Source organism: Podarcis pityusensis, assembly GCF_964106645.2.
Source record: "Podarcis pityusensis genome assembly, chromosome: 2".
NCBI lineage: Eukaryota > Metazoa > Chordata > Lepidosauria > Squamata > Lacertidae > Podarcis > Podarcis pityusensis.
Window position 1 is genome coordinate 117,567,302 of NC_138029.1, and position 21,425 is coordinate 117,588,726.

The following is a 21,425-nucleotide window of genomic DNA, read 5'->3' on the forward strand; positions in this document are numbered from 1 at the left end:
CTAATCCAGTGGTTCTCAAACTTTTCAGTGACCGACCCACACTTTCAGAATAAAAATCTGTCAAAACTGGTCACTCCAAACATATTTCTGCTCAATTAAAAACAGCATTGTGTGTTCTTTATAGTCTGTTCTTTATATTTTATACTACAATGAAAAGTTTAAATGTTTCTTTGACTGTCCTTGAATATTCCCACCACACTTGCCACCCTTTCCTGCCACACCAGTGTGGTGTGCCACACCCTTTTGAGAACCACTGCACTAACCACTAGGCCACGCTGGTTCTGGTGCACGGCTACCTCACTCATCCCTGGCCAGAGTTGGCAGGGGGAGAGGGAGCTAGTCTCATGGTCAACGTCTCTTGCAAGGCAGTTATGGCAAAGTGGTAACTTAAGTATTATTATTTTTAACATTTGGTTTGTTCAGTTGCCTCCTGGGACCTAGGCCTGAAAGGTGGTCTGGGTAGATGGAAATAGGTAAACTTTAGCAATATATTCTGTTGATTATTAATTGAGAGCTGGCAGCTGTCCTGGTGAGGCATTTCGTGTTCTAGCACATTCCATGCATCTGCAGGCCCCAAATATGAGCTGAAGTGTAAACAGGAGAACGATTGGTGCTGGAGTGGTGTGCTATGACATTTCAAGCCTTGAGAAATCAGGAGAGCGACGTTGCTAAGAAAGCGATACAGTGGTACCTTGGGTTACAAACACTTCAGGTTACATACACTTCAGGTTATAGACTCCGCTAATCCAAAAATAGTACCTCAGGTTAAGAACTTTGCTTCAGGATGAGAACAGAAATCGTGCTCTGGCGGCGCGGCGGCAGCAGGAGACCCCATTAGCTAAAGTGGTGCTTCAGGTTATGAACAGTTTCAGGTTAAGAACGGACCTCCGGAACGAATTAAGTACTTAACCCGAGGTACCACTGTAGTGGATTTGGAAACATTTCTGGCGGCAGCATACGTTTAGACTCCCATCATCCCCAGCCAGCATGGCCAGTAATCAGGGATGCTGGGAGTTGTAATCTGAGAACTTCTGGAGCATACTAAATAGGAGAAGATTAGAGAGAAGGAAAGGGCAATTGGAGGACAATAGAACTATCAAGATGGAGACACACACAGAAATTGAGATTGAGAGAAGCCCAGTGAAATTTTGAGGGGACACTGATAGCAGAGAATCTAAATCAGGGTTTCCCCAACTAGACTCTCCAGCTGTTTTGGAGCTACAACTCCTATCATGCCTAGCTAGCAGGATCAGTGGCCAGGGATGTGGAGCCCCAAAGCCAGGGACAAACTTTGGGCCTCCAGCCAGGTCTCCCTGTATGACCCTTGGAATGCCACCGAGGCCACACCCCTTCTCCCAGGCCACACCCCTCACTGGTCCTGCTACATGCCCTCCACATTACTAGTATGTGTATTTGAACCGTGATGCCTCCTGTCTGGCTTATTTCCAATGTGATCTGCCCAGATGGGATATTCTCACATTCAGGGGGTTCCTTTCCTATTTTAAATACCTTCAATTTTCAGTACCCAATATTATTCCTGCTCAGGAAGGGCTTTGGCCCACTTGGTGAAATAAATATGAATTTTCTGACAGCTACAGAAACTGCTCGGACAACAGAACTGTCTCTCCCTTGGGACACATTTATTAACTCAGCCCTCTTCCCAGGTGGTTATTTTTGTGTTCCATAGGCTCTGGAATGAAACTGAAACTCCTCCCACCCCTCAGAAGCTGAAATAGGGAGCCTCCCAACCCATGAGAACATAACAGGGCTGCTGGATGAGACCAAAGGCCTATGTAGTCCAGCCTCCTGTTCTCAGGGGGGCCAACCAGATTCTCCTGGGAAGCCCGCGAGCAGGACCCAAGCATAACAGCACTCTTCCCACCTGCGATTCCTGGCAACTGCCATTCAGAGGCACACGGCCTCCCATCTCCCCTTGGCTCCACCCAGCGTAGCCGATAGAAATGGGAGTCCAACACCATCTGGAGGGCCATGGATTCCAATCTCAACTTTAGGCCACAGACATTTAAAGCACTCTTATTCCACTTTGGCAGCCACAGTTTCCCCCATGGAAACTATTAAGGGTGCTGACTGAGAGTTGTTAGATTCCTATTCCCCTCACAGAGCTACAATTCCCAGAGTTCCCTGGGAAAAGGGACCTGTTTTTAAAGCCACTCTGGGAATCTGAGGCCTGCAAGGAGAATTAGGGGCCTCCTAAAAGCTTTCAGCACCCTTCACAAACTACAGTTCCAGGGATTTTTTGTGGTGAAACCGTTCAATTGCTTTAAAGGCCTGGTGCAGTTGAGGCCTTACACCGAGCAGCCATTCGGCTTCTCTTCCGTATGGCTTCTCTTGTGCGTAACGAGGGATGGTTTCCGACAGAAGCTTTTCCCGCACTCTGAGCACTTGTATGGCTTTTCCCCAGTATGCACTCTTTCATGTATTGCCAGGTAAGCACCAGTGCTGAAACCTTTGCCACAAACAGTGCATTTGTACGGTCTTTCTCCCGTGTGAGTCCTCTTGTGCCTAACCAGAGATTGTTTCCGGCTGAAGCTCTTCCCACAGTCCAAGCATTCATAGAGATTCTTCCCCGTGTGCATGCCCTCGTGTTTCACAAGCGACCCTTTCTGACCGAAGGCTTTCCCGCACACCGAGCACTCGTATGGTTTCTCTCTGGTGTGTGTCCCCTCGTGCCGGATAAGATCCGACCTCTGGATGAACCGGTTGTCACACCGTGAGCACTGATAGGGTTTCTCGCCCATGTGGGCTCTGATGTGCCTCAGCAGGCAAGAGCTATCTCGGTAGCTCTTGCCGCACTCAGGGCATTCGTAAGGCTTCTCTCCCGTGTGGGTTCTCTTGTGTTTAATAAGAGACGGCTTCTGAGTGAAGCTTTTCCCGCACTCGGTGCACGTGAAAGGGCTCTCCCCGGTGTGCACCCGAACATGCCTCTTCAGATGTGAGCTGGTGCCAAAAGTCTTTCCGCAGTGAGTGCAGTCAAAGGGTTTCTCCCCAGTGTGGATTCTCGTATGTGCTCGGAGGTGAGAGTTGCTGTGGAAACTTTTCCCGCAGTGCGAGCATTCGTGTGGCTTGTCATCCATGTGAGCCACAGTGTGCTTCCTAAAGTCTCCTCTCTCTGCAAAGCTTTCCCCACAATCTGAACATCTGTAGGGCCTCTCTCCTGCGTGGGCTCTCTGGTGTATAATTAACGACGAACTCTCGTTGAAACTTCTCCCGCAGTAAACACATGCATAAGGCTTGCCCTCCCTTTCCATACTTTCAAGGGAGTCAGTGTTTTGGCGGAGATTTCTGCTGCCCTCAGTGGCTCTCATTTTCCTCCTATGCCTGCTGTGGCTTCCATTTTGGAAGGTACTTTGAGACAGTCCTCTATCACCCCTCTCACAGAAAGAGACCTCTTTGGCTGCCTTCTCTGGATGCGTCCCACAGTATTCTTCTGGGTCCAACTGACATCCAGGGGTCTCTTCTGGCTCAGCAATCTGGAAGTCTCTCTCTTGGGTTGTGCTCAACCATCTTCTTCCAAGGCTTGAGAGTTCGGATTCTTCTGTCTCCTCATTCTTCCATGCTAGAAATGAAAAGAGTCTTTATTTCATTTGTGTGCTTTAGTTACTCAGTTGTGATGCCCACCCTTCAGATGTCAAGGAAATAAATAACTATCTAACGTATTTTTCGCTGTATAGGACGCACTTTTTCCCCTCCAAAAATGAAAGGGAAATGTGTGTGCGTCCTATGGAGCGAATGCAGGCTTTCCCTGAAGCCTGGAGAGCAAGAGGGGTCGGTGCGCACCGACCCCTCTCGCTCTCCAGGTGTCAGGAAGCTATCCGCAAGCCTTTGGAGAGCGGCGGGAGTTCCCGCCGGGCTCCGAAGGCTTGCGGATGGCAGCCTGCAGCCCGAAGCCCGGGGAGTGCAGTGCCAACTCCCGCTGCGCTCCCTGGGCTTCAGGCAGCTATCCGCAAACCTTTGGAGCACTCCCCCAGCCCCACAAGCTCCGGGAGTGGCGGCAAGGCTGCGCGCAACCTTGCCGCCGCTCCCAGACCTGTTCTGGGGGCTGGGGGCTGGGGACTGGGGTCAGGAGAAGCTCGGGCTTCCCCCACCCCAGCCCTGCGGCTGAAAACAAAGCCAAGACAGCGAGCGGGATCCATCCTGCTCGCTGTCTTGGCTTCTGCCAAAGCCACACGCAGCCTCTCCCGGCTGGAGAGGTTGTGTGTGGGTAAAGAGGAAGCCAAGACAGCTCCCCCCCCAAAAAAAAAACTAGGTGCGCCCTATGGTCTGCTGCGCCCTATGGAGCGAAAAATACAGTAACTTTTAGAAGACATCCGAAGGCAGCCTGTTTAGGGAAGTTTTTAATGTCTGATGTTTTATTGAATTTTTAATATTTTGTTGGAAGCCGCACAGAGTGGCTGGGGAAACCCAGCCAGATGGGTGGGGTAAAAATAATATTAATAATTATTATTATTATATTGAACCTCACAACTGGACTACAATGGGGGTTTCCATTGTGGCTGGTCCAGAAGCTGTGGCCAGGTTATCGAGAGGAGAAATTGGACATGCACATATTACGCCTTTACTGGGGGAATAGCACTAGTTGCTGTTACTTTGTCCGGAAGAGTCTGTGTCAGAACCAGGCCTGAAACACCCAAAACAGGGATGCGGAACCAGCTGCCTTCCAGAACTTGCTGGACTCCAACTCCCTTCATCCCTGGTCACTGGCTGCAGTGGCTGCAGCAGAAGGGAGCTGGAGGCCCAACAGCATTTGGAAGGCCACAGCAGGTTCCCTTCCTCTGGGCTCAACTGTTCAGACAGTAACACTTACCTAGCAAGTTGGCCTGCCTGTCAGCTTCCTGCTCGACTTCCATGGTGGGTTCCACCTTCACTATGTCTAATGGTACCTGTTTTGACTTGGGGAGATTAACAGCCACATCGTTTAAAGGCTTGGGTCCCTGAAAACAGTAAGAGGAGAATGATATCACCATGAGATAGAATCAGAGAATTGTAGAGTTGGTAGGGACCTCCTGTAGTCCAAGGCAGGAATCTCCGCTAAAGCATCAATGATAGATGGCCACCCAACATCTGCTTAAAAACCTCTAAGGAAGTAGTCTCTGCAAGCTCATGAAGAGCACAGATCATGTGTAATTCAAAGGTTGCCAATCGTGGAACTCCCAATACGCTAAGTCTAGTGCTGTCTCTCATGCCAACAGAAGGAGGCTATTTGATCCTGCAGAGGCATCTGTCAACAGAACAAGGAGGGCAATCTTTTGCTGATTCTCCTCATCCCACCACCCCACACAGCAGCTCCCTCCCATACTGTACCAAAGGGCACACCAACCTTTTGGCACTAATTTTGGGGGTGGCATGCAGGGGACTGTAGGGAGGGAAGGGATATCACGAGCCCCACTATGCGTGCCGTCATCATGAGAGGTCCTTTTGTCAGGGACTGGGCAGAGGAGGAATGGTGGAGACCACCTCCCCAGCCTGACCCTTCCAGAGAAGAAGACAGTTCAGAATTACAACAGGGGTTTGAGGGAGGTCACAGCTCAGAGGAAGATAAGGGGGAAAGTTGGGAACCAATGGGAGAGGAGGAGGAGGAGGAGGCATAGCTGGAGCAGCTGGCTGACACATTATCACTAGAAAGCATTCCAGACCCACCATCTCCCAGAACCCAGCAAGCCTTAAAAGTAGGACAGCAAAGGGCTCAGAAGAAACGGCCCTTAGTGCCACCTGTAAAAGAGATGAGGAATGAGGAAGAGGGAGGAAAAGGGGAAGGAAAGTCACTCAGGACAACACCAACAGGCTGCATTCCCAAGCCTCTCTTTGTAAATATTGAATAAAAGCAGATGGTAAGGACTTTCCCTTGTCTTATCCATTCCTGGCAACCTGCCGTGGGGGTTGGTTCCTCTGACTCCTGGCACCAAAACTGCAGAGCCTCCCTACCAGGGAAATTAGCCACACTTTATCTCTTGTAGAAGCAGCCACTTAAGGCACATCTAAGAACATAAGAAGAGTCCTATCTCCCTCCCCCCACCCTGTGAATTCTAGCGATTCAGAATACACACGGCCTCTGACAATAGCGGTATCACAGCTAGCACCAGAATCTGTCTGGTAAGAAATATGAGGCCCACCAGTGTGGGAAGAGAGCTGCTGTGCTCATAACCTGCTTGTGGGATTCCCAGAAGTATCTGCAGGGCCACTGTGAGCACAAAAGCCAGAGGCCTGTAATAAAATTCAGGACTTTGGCCTGATTCAAGAGGGGTCTTATGAGGGAGTCCACCAGAGAACATTTGACCAAGAGCTCTCTCAAACCAGGAGAAAGCACTGATCATGTCCAACACTGCGTACCTGGCAAGGTTCCTCAACCTCCTGGTAGCAGAACTGGATGATGGCGCCCTTGTCCACAATCTCTTCCTTCACTTTCATAAGAGAATAGAGGCTTCCTGAGGCTTCTTGGGCTTGACGCAGGCTTGCTTCCTTTCCTTCAGTCCCGTGGGTGTCATCAGCTTCTGCAACAAGGCAGCCCTGGAATGGCTTCCTATTCTCCCTTGAATGGGGGACCAGTGGAGACTCCATTGTCTTCAAATACGCTTCCCACCGAACATCCCAGTTCCATAAACGCTCCCCCTCCAGATCTTGCTTAATATGCCGCAGAAGCGGCCGAGTTACAAATTCTCCTCTGGTCCCAGCTGTCAGGAAATGAGACTTTGCCTTCCGACTTCAAGCTCTTTCAAGATTCTGGCCCTGCAGGGTCCTGGTCCTTCATTTTTATTTCTTGCTCTACCTCCAGCTCTGGAAAGGGCAAAGCACAAGAAAACCAAACAGTCCCATGTATTAATCAATGCATCAGGATACAACTAGGGCCATAACTCAGTGATGGAGAAGAGGCCTTGCATGCAAAAGATCACTGCTAGGAATATCACCTGTCTGAAACCCCAGGGAGTAGCTGCCACTCAGTGTAGACAATAATGAGCAAGATAGACCAATGATCTGACTTGGTCTAAGGCAGCTTCCATCTCCTCATTCCTCCCTAAAGTGCCCAGGGCAGCAAAAAGCAAAATGGGAAAACATTATAATTAAAAATAAAATAAAATAACAGATTGAAATCATTTAACAATAATTAAAAACACCTAGAAACGTTTAAAAGCAGTCCAATGTCCTTCTAGTTAATTATTTCAAGGTGGCCAGGAACAGTATATTTCAGTCATCAAATGCCTCCTCAAAGTTAATAGTGAGGGAGACAAGTATGCCTCACTAGGGACAATTCCACAAATGTGGAGTTGCCACTGAGAATGCGTTCTCACAGGTTGTGAAGAAATCCTGTGCATTTGAACTTTGTTTTAATGGGTAATGTGTCATGTATTCTGTCAGCTGTATTATAATATACATTGCAATGTGTTTGACGGGGGAAGTCTTCTTTCTGGTCAGGTGAAAGTTGGTTTAATTGTAACTGACACTGGCATTCCTTAACTGACAGCTGAATTTGAATTCTCAGGATGCAAATGAAGGATAGAATGCATGCATACTCTGATTGGTGGTTGCAGCTTTAGAATTCTCAGTTAGATAACATAATTGGCTGGGGTTAGATCAAAGGGGCCAGAAAAGAGTATATATATGTGGCTGGAAGCTGGTCAGAGTTAGTTAGTTAGTTGGTGCTGGCAGAGAATGGCCAGAAGAAGACAGATGAGGAAGAGAAGGAAGGAAGGCTGAGAGGAAGGCAGAGCCGCTGAAGACTTGCTGGGGGGGGGGAATACCTGAGGCAGTTTAGGATGCTAGGATCTAACATCTGGTATGGGAGCCAAGGGAGATTCCCAGACAGGATAGCAAAAACAGACTTGTGCATCAATAGGTGAGTAGAGAGTTGAAACGGGGGCTTCCACAAAAGCCCTCACTTATACTGTTAGTGAGGTTTAACTGACAAGGAGTAAATATAAGGGCAATCTGGCAAAATAATTTTAGGAGGGTAACTGCTTCCTCAAAGCTGTCTTGCTCTCGTGTAAAATAAGCTGTTGGCATTTCATGTGACAGCAACAAAGAGCATGGTCATTTAAAGAGACAGTACCAAATCAAAGTAACCACATAATAAACCTAATTATCTTTGTTAAACATAGTAACTCTATTTGGTTGGCTTCTTACCGTGCCTACATCCCACAGTTACCAGGGTTATTGGTAAGTTAAGGAGGTAAAAGGTGTAAGTGCTATTAAATGGTGACAGCAGTAAGGGTTTAGGAAAACCATTGGAGTGGAAGTTGGACTTGGTTAATAACATAAGTTATGAGATGCCACTACCCCCCTTCCCACCACACACTTCATCCCCAACAAGGCTACACCTTTAGCGGGGGCCCCCCATGCCTGTGGGAATGGTGCATTCAAAATACTATGCAAAGGGTTAATGCTGTAGAATCTTGTGATGTCATACGTCTGAGGCAGTTTTTTCTGTTAGTTGTCAACTGTTGAGGGAGACTTAACTCTTAGAGCATCAAGTACACACTGTTATGCTGTTTTTTGTCTGCCTCAGATAACTATTAGTCAGTCTCGAATACATATTCATATGTTTCAGTAACATAGGTATCACCTGCCTGCCTTGTACATTCAATCCGACAAGAGCAAGTACACCAGGTAAAAGTCATATGCTATTTTTAAACTATGCCTTGCATGGTTGTTTTTGTTGTTGTATTTCTAGGAGGGAAAAGAGAACTATTAAAAAGGGTCAAACATCCTGGGGAAAACTTGCCTCACAACTGTGTAAAGTATAATTGCCACAATGGCAACCATAGAGCACCTGCACCCCTGGTCCCTGGTGAGATTCTTCCCTTTGCTGCCTATGAGAATCAAAACACAAGAAGAACCCTGCAGGATCGTCTAGCCCAGAATCCCGTTTCCTACAGTGGCCAACTGAGCCCTCAAGAGGCGCAATGAATCCAGAAGGTTGGCAGTTCGAGCCCACCTAGGGATGGCTGTGGGCAGGATTCCTGCACTGTAGGGGGGGTCGGACTAGATGACCCTCGGGGTTCCCCTTCCAGCTCTTCTGGTGCATAGATAGCCACACCACTGCTAGCAGCCTTGTGCTCCGGGACCTCCCCTTTTCCAACCCGTTTTCGATTTGTGACCCATGGCCACATCTCGCGGTGGTACTGAATGCCAGTCTGAATAGGTCCTTCCCTTCGCCCGTCCGGAACAAGGCTGCATCCATCCTGACCTCTTCCCGACCCCAAATCTCTGAACCGCGCCCTCTTTTCCCCTCTCCCTTTTTCTGCACCGCCCTAGGCGGAATGAGCGACACGGAGGACGCTCTCCTGGGAACAGCTGCAATGAAAACCCTGGATGGGGAGTCTCTCTTTTCCCCCAAGCTTGCTCAATTTCTCCTGCCCCTGAACCCCGATCTCTCATTCTCCCCCGTTTCAACTCACCTGCTGTTTGCAGCCTTTGCATTGCCGGCCCTTCTAGGAATTGAAACGCCGCGCACACTCGACCCATCGCCCCAAGGAAGGAAAACCCGACAATCTCCGCTCTACTTGCCAGAAGTCCCACCTTCTACCGGCTCTCCCCTCCATGGGCCTTTCTAGGCTCCAACAGCTCTCTGTGATTAACTCTTTCAGCGTTTACAACCGATTCTCCCCCCCCCCACACACAATGCACTTTAACTACGCGGTCCTCAGGCAACAGTGTGTAAGGACTCTTCTCTGTGGTTAGCGATGAGACAATGCAAGCCTAGTCCTCTTTACTCGGAAGTAAGGCCACTATGAGGACGCGGGTGGCGCTGTGGGTTAAACCACAGAGCCTAGGACTTTGCTGATCAGAAGGTCAGCGGTTCTAATCCCCGCGACGGTGCTTGGTCCCTGCTCCTGCCAATCTAGCAGTTCGAAAGCACGCCAAAGTGCAAGTAGATAAATAGGTACCACTCTGGCGGGAAGGTAAACGGTGTTTCCGTGCGCTGCTCTGGTTTGCAAGATGCGGCTCAGTCATGCTGGCCACATGACCCGAAAGCTGTATGCCAGCTCCCTCGGCCAATAAAGCGAGATGAGCGTCACAACCCCAGAGTTGTCCACGACTGGACCTAATGGTCAGGGGTCCCTTTACCTTTACCTAAGGCCACTATGGGTGGCCACCCATTGGGGATTGTTTACTTCCTGTGGAGGGGGACTGGACCAGATTGCCTTTGGGACATCTTCCTAATCTACAGTTCTATGATGTTCATCACCTACAGAGGTTGATCTGATGGAGGGTGCAGAGTGCATTACTCCTTCACACAGCACATTAAAATAAAAAAAATCCTTCCAGTAGCACCTTTAAGACCAACTAAGTTAGTTCTTGGTATGAGCTTTCGTGTGCAAGCACACTTCTTCAGATATCTGAAGAAGTATCTGAAGAAGTGTATCTTCAGGTATCTGAAGAAGTGTGCTTGCACACGAAAGCTCATACCAAGAACTAACTTAGTTGGTCTTAAAGGTGCTACTGGAAGGATTTTTTTTATTTTGACTATGGCAGACCAACACGGCTACCTATCTGTAAACAGCACATTAAGCAATGGAATTTTGTCCTGGAAGATGTAATGAAGCCTACCAACTTGTATAGCTTTAAAGGAGGATTAAACAAATTCATGGAGGGAGGAGGAGGCTATAAACAGCTAACGGGCCAAGAGGGCTGTGTTCCACCACCACAGTATATGAGGCAGTGTGCCTTTGAATCCATTTCTGCACACTGTTGGGAGGGGAGCGTACTTTTCGTGCTCAGTGTTTTTTTTCTTTTAAGACACATACAACAAAAACCGTAATAACACAATTTGACATTCAGATTTGAATACACTGATATACCTATGACTACACCTTTTTAAACAATATTTCCCCACCTCTCCTCCCCCTACGTCCCGCCACTATCTGCCTTATCGCTTAAATATTCGTTCCAGATTTCTTCATATTTATCCATTCTTATTTTGCGTCGACATGCAATTCGTTCGTATGTAGCTAATCTGTCCATATTATCAACCCATGTGCTCAATGGAATCTTTTTGCGGCTCTTCCAATTCATCAAAACAAGTTTTTTTGCTTCTAATATAGTACGGTACATCCATTTTTTTTGACCCCTTGAAATCTCCCACGTTTCCGGAATATAATTTAGAATTCAATTCAATTCCCCTAAATAACAATTTCTTTTTATTACTCTTGCTATAAATATCCTCACCTCGCACCAAAGTGATCTTATCATCGGGCAGTTAATCATCGTAGTACATATGATTAAAGTTCGCATTTTTACTCCCACATCTCCAGCAGTTGTCTGCACTTGTTACTTTCTTCTGGTATAGTTTTGCTGGAGTCCAGTGGACTCTGAATATTATTTTCTGTTGAATAAGTCTTAGTCTTAGATCCACAGAGGCTATTTCTGTTGATTTCATACTTGACTCCCATATATAATTTGTTATCTATACCCCTAACTCTTCACTCCATTTTTGTCTATCATATTCTAAATCATATTTCTTCCTGTTGAGTAGGGTTTTATATAGTGCAAGTGTAGTTTTTTGTTTTTATTGCAGAGATTAAATCTTGTAGCAGCACGGGTGTTTCCGATGCTGCTATAGCGTCAGGGCCAAACTGCCTTTCCAACATATGTTTCAATTGGATGTATTGCCATTGTGTTTCACTGGTTAATCCATACTTTACTTGCAAAGTCTTATATTCCAAAAATTTGTAATTTTCATCAATTAATTGATTCAATGTCAAAATACCTTTTTTCATCCAATTTTGCCAAATTATTACTTGATTTCCAATTTTTAATTTTGGGTTGGCCCATATTGTTAATTTCTCATGCTGATAGGGGTCATCCTTATTATTTTTATTTATATTCATCCAAATTTTTATAGGTGCTGGAGGAAATAGGGGCGTGGCAGGCTGGGAGTGTTGCAAGCATGGATTTATGTACTTTCCTGTTTTTATATGTAATTTCTCGTTGTACAGTATCTGTTTTTATAATTGCCTTTTCTGTCACTGTAACCTGCCCTAGGACCTTACGGCAAAGGGCATGTAAGAAAGCTGACTTCTAGGTGAGTACACGCATAGATCTTCCTTCCCTCTTCCCTCCGCAAAACTCTTTTAGAAAAATTCTTCCTCCTCCTCATTATTATAATATTTATTTATTTTTCACTAACAGGAACTCAAGGCAGTTTATGGATAAAATAGAAACAGCTAAATAGAAGCAGCTAAAAAGGGGGGGCACAATGTTTAAAAAGCAATTAAACGTTAATGAGATATATATGTACCGTATATAATGATCTCTCTCTTTCACTCACCTAAGCGGGCAGCAGCCCTGTCTATCTCCCATGGATCCCACTTGTATCGTTTGTAAGGATACCGAATACAAATGGGCCCATGGGGGGAGAGGTGATAGAGGATGTAGTTCTGTGGTTAGAACACCAAGGTACCAGGTTCCCTTCCCAGCATCTGCCAAGTAGGGTGGAGAGCCCCATCAGAAACTTTGAAGAGCCACTACCAGTCAGAATAGAAAGACAAAATACTGCATTTTACATTGTTGTGTTCTGTGCTGGGACCATGTGGTGAAAGGAGGATCACAAATCAAAATAAATACATATTGGATCATTGTGGCACCTGTGAGTGCCACAGCACTCTCAGATACCACTGTATCACTGCTGCCAATGCTTCCTGCCTATCTCAATTTTTAAATTACTATCTTTATTATTATTGAGAAATATTGCCCTTTTGGCATTTTCTCTTTTGTTTTGTTCTCCCTTCCTCTCTATGTGTGACATTTTTTTGTATCCAGGTTTTGGAGTGTTTGAAGGGTGGTGGTGCCTGAGCATCTCCAGTTTTCTTTTAGGACATAGGTATTTTGTGCTGCCGTAGCAGTTCCTTGTGATTTCCAAATGTGCCTCTGGGCCCCCAAAAAAATCTCAAATATTTTGCCATGCCTGTCACATGTATGACTATCTTGCTTCTTAAACAGAATGGGTGTGTCTGAGGTGTAATGAGTTCCTGACTCTCCAGGAACATGTTTGTTGCCTTGAGGCAACAACTCTTAGCCGGCAAAGCTAAGAGAGGCTAAGAGGTTGGTATATAAGGCCTTCTGGGATGTTATAGCTGTGTCCCACTCTCATGATTATAGCTCCCCACTGTCAGGGAGAATGAGCATCTCAGAGAAGAGTGGTGTTCTCAGGAATTTCACATACACACCCATGGGGTCGGAACTGGTGGTGACAGACCACAAATGAGACCTTCGGGCCTAGTAAAAAGCTTGATGAAGTTGTTGATCCTGTGTGTGGTGCCCGTGAGAAAGGCAAATTCCATGCTAAGGTTCACTAGGAAAGGGATTGGAAATTAACTCCAGGTATCATAATGCCGTTATGCAAATCAATGATGGGACCACATTTGGAATCCTGTGTACAGTTCTAGTTGGCTCACCTCAAAAAGGATATTGTAGAGTTGGAAAAGCTTCAGAAAAGGGCCACCAAAATGACTGAGGGGATGGAGGGAGCCCCACTTCCCGTGAAGAAAGGTTGGGACTTTTTAGTTTAGAGAGCAGGTGAGAAAGAGGCAACATGAAGTTTAAAAATGATGTATGGCATGGAGAAGGTGAACAGTGAAAAGTTTCTGCCTTGTAACACAAGAACTTGAACCTCAAGATTGGAAGATTCAGGACAGATAAGAGAAAGTACATATTCACATGACGCATAGTTAACCTATGGAACTCCCTCCCACAGGAGTTTGGATTTGATATCCCGCCTTTCACTCCCTTTAAGGAGTCTCAAAGCGGCTAACATTCTCCTTTCCCTTCCTCCCCCACAACAAACACTCTGGGAGGTGAGTGGGGCTGAGAGACTTCAGAGAAGTGTGACTGGCCCAAGGTCACCCAGAAGCTGCATGTGGAGGAGCGGAGACGCGAACCCGGTTCCCCAGATTACGAATCTACCGCTCCTAACCACTACACCACACTGGCTCTCTTTGGAGGAGGCAGTGATGGCCACTGTCCTAAATGGTTTTAAAAGAAGATTAGACAAATTCATGGAGGAGAGGGATCCCTAGGGCTGTTAGCTATTATGGCTATGCTCTGTCTCCACAGTTGGAAAAAGTAATTCTTCTGAACACCAGTTGGGGGAAACCACAGGAAAGTGCTCTTCTTCTCAAATCCTGCTTGCTGGTTTCCCACAGGCATCTTGTCAGCCACTGTGAGGGCAGGATGCTGAACTAGATGGCCCACTGGCCTGATCCTGCAGGCATTTCATATGTTCTTATTTTTTACTTTGGATTTAATAACAGGGCCTAGGTGACAATGAGCATTTGTCCTGATTTGCTTCATTAATGTCTTCCTGTTAATGATTCAATCATCCCACAATTTTCAGCACCTTTCCTCTTCACTTTCCTAACTCACCAAAGTCTCTTTCTTAAAATTTAAAGACATGGGTTTCCTGTTCTCGGGCACCAGAGTGCTTAAATCCACTCTCATTGTGCAAACCTAAATTTACTGTAGGCAGTTGGATCCCTCCCCCAAAAGAGTGACACACTGGATGCATCTGGGTAAACAGCTGTGTTATCTTTGCAATGTAAATGAGCAATGTCTTCCATCTGCACCCTCCCTCTCTGTATCCTCCGTCTAGGCAAGCAAGAGTCATGGTCAGAGTTCAAGGACACATGAAAACAAGGAAAGTCTTGAAGAGCCACTCTGCTGGGGTTGTCCAACCCCTGGTAACAAGAAGGGTTAGCGTTATGAAGATTTCCCCCCTTCAGTAGAAGAGTGCTTGGGTTTTCCACAGTGTTATCACAACTGATCTTAAACACTCCATCCATTTCCACATCCAGAATGGTCCTGATTCCCAAATCTCTCGCCCATTTCCCCCGCCCACCAATACACTTCTTCACACCAAGCTACTGTCTGGATGTTTTCAAGCACTCTGAATTCTACCTCAGGAAACAATATCCTAAGCAATTTGGGACCGAAAATAATTGCTGTCAACAAGAAAAGGAGGTGTGCATGTGTATGTGTGTATATATATATATATATATATATATATATATATGGGTATACAGTACAGTAGTGGAATTTTCCCACCATTCTTATTAAAATATGTTGTATCAAGAACATTTCTAGACTAGGACTTGGAACAGAATTTTAAGAGCTGGGGGTGAAGGGACTGACAATTACTACCAGTTTTACAATTCTACTACCGTTTCCAGCAACTGAACCAGACTCTTTGGAAATTACACCATTGGGAGATGTGGATGAGAAACTCCAGGTTAGCCAGGGCAAAGGATGCATTCCTTTCTCCAGCACAGATTCTCTGACTTCTAATAACACACAACCCAGGGCTGAAGCTGCTCCTCCAATGAGGGTTTCTCTTCTTCCCCACTTTCCTTTAGATCCTCCCCCCACAAAAAAAAATCACATTTATTGACATTCAGCCAGGAAGACTTTCTGTGATTTCCACAGCTGGAGCCTTTAGTACAACAACCAGTCTGTGTGGATTCTTTCATGTCCTAAGACAGAAGACGTAGCACTCAGGCTGTACATTTGTAAGTTTTCACCTTTGTGTGGATTCTCTCATGCTTAATAAGATTTGACCGCCAGCTGAAACACTTCCCACAGTGGGAGCATTTATATGGCTTCTCCCCTGTGTGGATTTGCTGGTGCTGGAGGAGATCGGAGCCCCGGCCAAAACATTTCCCACACTCAGAGCATTTATATGGCTTCCCTCTTTTGAGGATTCTCTGATGTCGTAGAAGGTCAGAGCGGTGCCCAAAGCTCTTCCCACAGTCGGAGCATTTGTACGGTTTCTCCCCTGTGTGGGTGCGCTCGTGTGCCAGGAGACCCGAGCTCTGGCTGAAGCTCTTCCCACACTCTGCGCACGTGTATGGTTTCTCCCCCGTGTGGGTTCTCAAATGTCTAACGAGAGCTGTGCGTTCGCAAAAGCTTTTCCCGCACTCGGTGCACCGATACGGCTTTTCTCCAGTATGGGTCCTCTCATGGGCCAAAAGGCCCGAGCTCTGGCTGAAACTCTTCCCACACTCTGCGCATTTGTACGGTTTCTCTCCCGTGTGGGTCCTCTCGTGCGCCGAAAGGCCCGACCTCCGGTGAAAGTTCTTCCCGCAGTCCGGGCAGGTGAAGGGTTTCTCACCGGTGTGGGACCTCTCATGAGCCACGAGGGCTGAGCTCTGGCTGAAGCATTTCCCGCACTCCCCACATTTGTATGGCTTCTCCCCTGTGTGGATCCTCTCATGCGTGATTAGGTGGGACTTCCGGCTGAAGCTCTTGCCGCACTCTGCGCAGTCGTAGGGCTTCTCCCCTGTGTGGGTTCTCTCGTGTGCAATGAGGTGGGACTTCCGGCTGAAACTTTTGCCACACTCTGGGCAGCCATACGGTTTCTCTCCAGTGTGAAGTCTCCGGTGCCTGTACAAGCTCGAGCTCTGCTTGAAGGTTTTCCCACAGTCCATGCACATCTTCAACCCCCCATAGTTGTAGATCCTTGCCTGGATCCTGGGCTCTTTCAGATCCCAGGGGCCCTGGTCATAAAGCGGAATAGGGATGTCCTTCTGTTTCTTATGGCCCTCTGAGCCCTGGCGGCTTCCAGATGTTTCTCCTGTCTCAAGGATGCCCCAATTGTCTCCTCCAAGAGAAGCGCCGTCTGCCTCAGAATCTTCCTGCACAAGGTTGTTGTCCTCCTCAATCTCACTCACCTTTCCATCACCTGCTGAGAGAAGCAGAAAACCTTGAAGTGATGAATCCAACCCTTGAGCTTTATGGTGTTTCAGCTAATGAAACCTTCAGGCATGGAATTAAATAAATCCTTACCGAGTGAAACCGTGTCCTCACCTTCCTGCTTTAAGCTCTGCTCCTGCTCAGTGTCTGAGGGAGGCAGCTCAGTATCAGAAAGGTCTGTGGCCAATGCCTGCAGTTAAACATTAATAAACATGAGTCAGAAAGGAGCAGAAAGGCTTAGAAACAGAATGTGTATTTTTTTTAAAGGCAACTTTTTACATGAATAATCGTGACCCCAAATGATACACTTCTCCCATCTAATGCTATCACAGTATGAATCAAAATACAAAACTGAAAAGTGGGATAGGTCATATTTTTCAGTGGGGACAAACATGGCTGCTGCATATGGAACCTCCAGCTTCAGGGGCAGTATACCAGTTTCCGAATCCTGCAGCTTCAAAGCAACAAAAAGTGTGGTGTCTGGTTGACCACGAGACAAAACAGGATGCTGTACTGTGTAGAACTTTTCTCTGATCCAGCAGGGCTATTCTCATGTAGAAACAGAGGGGTTTTAGTCAAATTTTAGATATTAATCCCTCTGTTCCAGCTGTTTCCAATATTTTGGAACTGAGATCTCCAAGGCGCATTATGACATCTGCTGATACCCCACTGGCTCCTACCAAGGCCCACTGCCCCTCTTCATTTTAAAATTTTACTTTCTAAGAATTGAGAGTTTGGGGGGGATTTTGTTGTTGGGGGGGATATGTTTTTAGGGGGTCCTTGCTTGCATTTTGGACTTTCCTTGGAGGAATAGCTTTGGGCTCTCTTGTGGGGGACATAGCTAAGGGAACTATCATGATGGTTGTTCTTGCCAGACCAATCTGATTTATTTTTTGATGTAATTACATAGTTGGTGGATCAGGGAAATACTGTGGACATAGTGTATCTTGATTTCAGTAAGGCTTCTGACAAAGTCTCCCATGATATTCTTGTGAAGAAGCTGGTAAAATGTAGGTTGAACGAGGTAACTGTTAGGTGGAATTGTAGCTGGCTAGTCAACCGAACCAAACCCAAAGAGTACTCATTAATGGTTCCTTCTCATCCTGGAAAAAAAGTGAGAAGTGGGGTGCCGTAGGGTTCTGTCCTGGGCCCGTTGTTGTTCAATGTCTTTATAAATGACTTGGATGAAGGAATTGAGGGCATACTCATCAAATTTGCAGATGACACCAAACTGGAAGGGGTAGCTAATGCTGCAGAAGACAGAATCAGAATTCAAAATGACCATAACAGATTGGAGAACTGGGCACAAGCTAAGAAATGAATTTCAATAGGGACAAATGTAAAGTTCTACACAATACACCTGGAGGGGGAAGGGTAAATCTGTGAAGTGATTACCTAGCCCGAGTGTGTAGTTGTTAAAATACCCAAGATAAGCCGCAAAGCCAAAACAAGGAGAAAGAGAGCTCAAAATCTGTTCTGGTAGAGGGTTTAGGCTCGTGGTCAGAGGAAGTAAAGCTTGAAGGGTTAGAGAGAAAACCCATAGCAGAACTTTGGGACCAGAGTCTTGAGAGAAGCCTAGCCAGAAGGAACAGTACTGAGATAAAATTTCTCTTATTTTGTTAATTTACTGATAATTGTCACTCACACAATATGCCACCCAAAAAGATAAGAAACCCTGTGAGGGAAACAACTTATGAAAGTTCTGAAGGAGAGGAGAATGGAAATCCTCAGAGGGAAGAGTAGAGTTTAGAAAATGTAACTAATATTCAACCTGAGGCAGGAGATCCAAAATTCTCTGAAGACTTTGAAAAGTGGTAGTTATAACAAGAATATAAATTGGAATTAGAAGGAATTAAAGCTGAGAGCGAAAGAATTAGGGCTGAGCAGGAGAGCGAAAGAATGCAATTTCAGCTGGAGAGGAGGAAACTGGAATTAGCAGCTATGGAGAATCAAAATAATAGTAATAAAACCAGTAGTCAAACTCAAGTGAAGGTAGATTTAAAGCGTTTTCCTGAGTTTAAGGGAAAAGATAGCCCTGAGGCTTTTATTATATCATTTGAAAGAGCTTGTCAAGATTTTCAAGTGAAGGATGAAGATAAGATGAAGATACTTAGAGCCAGGATAAGTGGGGCATTAGTTGAAATTTATGCTCAAATGACAGAGGACCAATCCAAAAATTTTGATATGTTTAAGCAACTAATATACACCAGGTTTGGGATTACCTCAGAACAACTGAGAAAGAAATTTAGAAGTGTGACTAAAGTGAGGGAGGAGACATACGCTCAGCTTGGGGCTAAAATCTCAAACTACCTCACAAAGTGGTTAGAACAGGAGAGGGCAGACTCTGTTCCAAAAATCAGAGAAGTGTTTGCTCTAGAACAATTTTATGAACCGATAAACGGCCAATTAAAATATCTTATAAAGGAAAGACACCCTCAATCGCTTCAAGAAGCCACTAACATAGCTGACCAAATAAATGAAATAAGGGACCATAGGTTTGATGAACCAAGTTTTGGCGGGAAAGTGTGGGGGACTAATAGAAATAAATTCCAACAGGCAAAGGGAAACCCATCTTCAGAGACAGACAAGGGAAATAGGCCATTGTCAAAAGGGCAAAATGACAAGGCCCAAGCAAACACCAGTCTCACTGATGAGAAAGGGTGGAAAACAAATTATACAAATCCCAAAGAACTGAAATGCTGGAGATGTGGAAAATTAGGCCACAAAAGTTTTAATTGTAGAGCTGGAGGGGAAAAGTCTGTCAATATTAGCCCTCCGGAAAAACCTATTGTATCAAAGCAGCTGAGGAGAGCCAAGCTAGTCAGGCTAGGCTGAAGCCTGCTGAAGTGGTGGAGTCTAAAGTGGCACATTGCTACACTATTAAACAAGACAATCTTCTTTTGAAAAATGCTGGGGAAAATATTTGGATTGAAGGGAGGAGATTTCTAGGGTTAAAAGATACAAGTTCGCAAGTCACTATTGTCCACCCAGAGATAATCTGTCCCACCAAAAGAATTCCAGGAAAAGTTATGCAATTAAAAGGAATTTCGAAACACCCTGAGGTATTACCAGTTGCAGAAATCCATGTTAAGTTCCAAGATTGGTCAAGGAAGTGGCAGGTTGCTATTTCTGCAGAGATTCCTACTGCTGTGCTGATTGGATGGGATCTCTTAGAGCATGTACAGAGTTCTTTTGTAGTTACTCGCTCAAAGGGGGGTAAACAGTCACCCGATGCTGAGGGGAATGCTACTGTTGCCAAAGGAGACAGAGCTGAGGAACAGATCTCTGAGGGGAGAAATGAAGCCCTGCTGGTTCCTTTTATAAAAAACCAAAAACATAGTTTTGCCCAAGAACAGAAAGAAGATGTTGATTTAGTTAATTGTTTTGAGACAGCCAAATCTGATGTGCCTTTAACCCCTGAAAGTCCTGAGCAATTCTGTCTAAGCAATGGACTGTTATATAGAGAAGTCCTTGACTTGCACTCATTATGGTCTTAGGGCAGTCACACACAATCCCAGTTTCAATACAGTACAGTGAAAGTTTGGGGCAGGCATGCTTCTTCGTTTCCAATCAGTGCATGTCCTGTAGCTTCCTGCTGAACTCCTGTAAGTTTTTATACCACATATGTTCCAGTGTGGGTTTCTGGGTCCCACTTTTTACAGTGCAAGAGTCCCGCTCCACACAGCAATAATGCGGTAACATTGTGGAAGGATCACAGAACAGTTTATAAAGCAGAACGATGGATGGTCCAGTATGAATCCATCACTAATACACCATTTTTGCATCAATGGGCACACCCACACTACAGATTTCAAGAGCTTTTACAATCAATCCTCTCTCCAAAGGAACTCTGGAAATTGTAGTTCTGTGAGGGGGATCAAAGGGGTTTCTCCTAACAATTCTCAACACCCTTATAACAATACAGTAATTTATTACTTATATATCGCCCATCCAACTGGGTTACCCCTGCCTTAACAAACTACAATTCCCAGGAGTCTTTAGGGGAAACCCTGACAATTAGAGTAGTATAAAAGTGCTAGAAATATATAGTGTGGGTAAGTCCAATGACATATTACAGAATACACTTGCCCCCCTCCCCACCAAAAAAATCCCCACCAATCTTGGTGGGACCCTGATAGAATCCCCCCCCCCCCCGCAAAACTTCAGAAACTGAAGTTTCCCTCTCACCTGAGTTCCCCATCTCTCATTCTTCTGCTGCCTCAGTAGGAAATCCTCTGCCAGGGCCACGACCTGAGCACAGATCTCTGGCCCTCGATCCTGAACCCAGTTCTCCATTTCACAGAAAAATCGCTGCGGTGTCACTCAAAAGCGTTCTGAAACAAGCAGGTGAAATTGTTTCTTTTAATTCCACAGTGCCCTTTGTCAAAAACTGACAGGGGCAGCGTCATACAAAAGCGCAAATGAAATGCAAGTGATATATAAATACAATGGCAAAGACATATTTACAATCATTTAGTAGTATTTTTGTGGGATCTTAGATTTTATAGTACCTGCTGTGCGCCACCTTGATATTTTATATGGGTGGACTGTCTACAAACATTTAAACAAATAAATACATATGTATAGATCAGGGCTTGGGTAGCTATGGCCCTCCAGATGTTGCCAGACTACAACTCCCATCATCCCTGGCTTTGCTTGCTGGGACTGATCTGGGGGAGGGCCCCAGGCTCTCCACCGTCCTTCACTGTAAGATATTCTCCAGAGCA

General features: G+C 45.9%; 2 protein-coding genes and 1 long non-coding RNA gene across 6 annotated transcripts; 1 reads left to right on the forward strand and 2 right to left on the reverse strand.

Moving 5' to 3' along the window:
- Window positions 1–1,619: 1,619 nt before the first annotated feature.
- On the reverse strand, window positions 1,620–9,699 carry LOC308469687 (uncharacterized protein). 3 transcript variants are annotated; one of them, XM_080992508.1, is made up of 4 exons: window positions 9,411–9,699; window positions 6,349–6,792; window positions 4,826–4,952; window positions 1,620–3,577 (listed from the first exon to the last, which is right to left on the reverse strand). In XM_080992508.1, exons 2-4 carry the CDS (start codon window positions 6,574–6,576, stop codon window positions 2,307–2,309), a joined length of 1,626 nt encoding a protein of 541 aa, XP_080848634.1. In that variant the 5' UTR covers window positions 6,577–6,792; window positions 9,411–9,699; the 3' UTR covers window positions 1,620–2,306. The 3 variants fall into 3 exon arrangements, with proteins under 3 accessions (XP_080848634.1, XP_080848636.1, XP_080848635.1); XM_080992510.1 differs by lacking the exon at window positions 9,411–9,699 and adding an exon at window positions 8,137–8,618; XM_080992509.1 differs by lacking the exon at window positions 9,411–9,699 and adding an exon at window positions 7,388–7,486.
- Window positions 7,722–14,869, forward strand: LOC308470181. Its single transcript, XR_013982228.1, has 4 exons — window positions 7,722–7,849; window positions 8,561–8,619; window positions 11,998–12,037; window positions 14,603–14,869. It is a non-coding gene; the product is annotated as an uncharacterized lncRNA (long non-coding RNA).
- Window positions 14,870–15,095: 226 nt separating this feature from the next.
- LOC308469841 (uncharacterized protein) lies at window positions 15,096–21,016 on the reverse strand. Of its 2 annotated transcripts, none has more exons than XM_080992848.1 (3): window positions 20,887–21,016; window positions 16,792–16,888; window positions 15,096–16,687 (listed from the first exon to the last, which is right to left on the reverse strand). In XM_080992848.1, the coding sequence occupies exons 1-3, from the start codon at window positions 20,992–20,994 to the stop codon at window positions 15,501–15,503; spliced, it is 1,392 nt and encodes a 463-aa protein (XP_080848974.1). In that variant the 5' UTR covers window positions 20,995–21,016; the 3' UTR covers window positions 15,096–15,500. The 2 variants fall into 2 exon arrangements, with proteins under 2 accessions (XP_080848974.1, XP_080848973.1); XM_080992847.1 differs by having other exon boundaries at window positions 15,096–16,690.
- Between the last annotated feature and the right edge of the window lie 409 nt (window positions 21,017–21,425).

Coding starts and splice junctions, on each gene's coding strand:
- LOC308469687 (XM_080992508.1), bottom strand. CDS start 6,576: ATGGAGTCTCCACTGGTCCCCCATTCAAGGGAGAATAGGAAGCCATTC. Junction 4,953..6,348: donor AGGTTGAGGAACCTTGCCAG/GTACGCAGTGTT, acceptor TACTGTTTTCAG/GGACCCAAGCCTTTAAACGA. Junction 3,578..4,825: donor CAGGCAGGCCAACTTGCTAG/GTAAGTGTTACT, acceptor TTTCATTTCTAG/CATGGAAGAATGAGGAGACA.
- LOC308469841 (XM_080992847.1), bottom strand. CDS start 20,994: ATGGAGAACTGGGTTCAGGATCGAGGGCCAGAGATCTGTGCTCAGGTC. Junction 16,889..20,886: donor ATGAGAGATGGGGAACTCAG/GTGAGAGGGAAA, acceptor GTTTAACTGCAG/GCATTGGCCACAGACCTTTC. Junction 16,691..16,791: donor TGAGGACACGGTTTCACTCG/GTAAGGATTTAT, acceptor TGCTTCTCTCAG/CAGGTGATGGAAAGGTGAGT.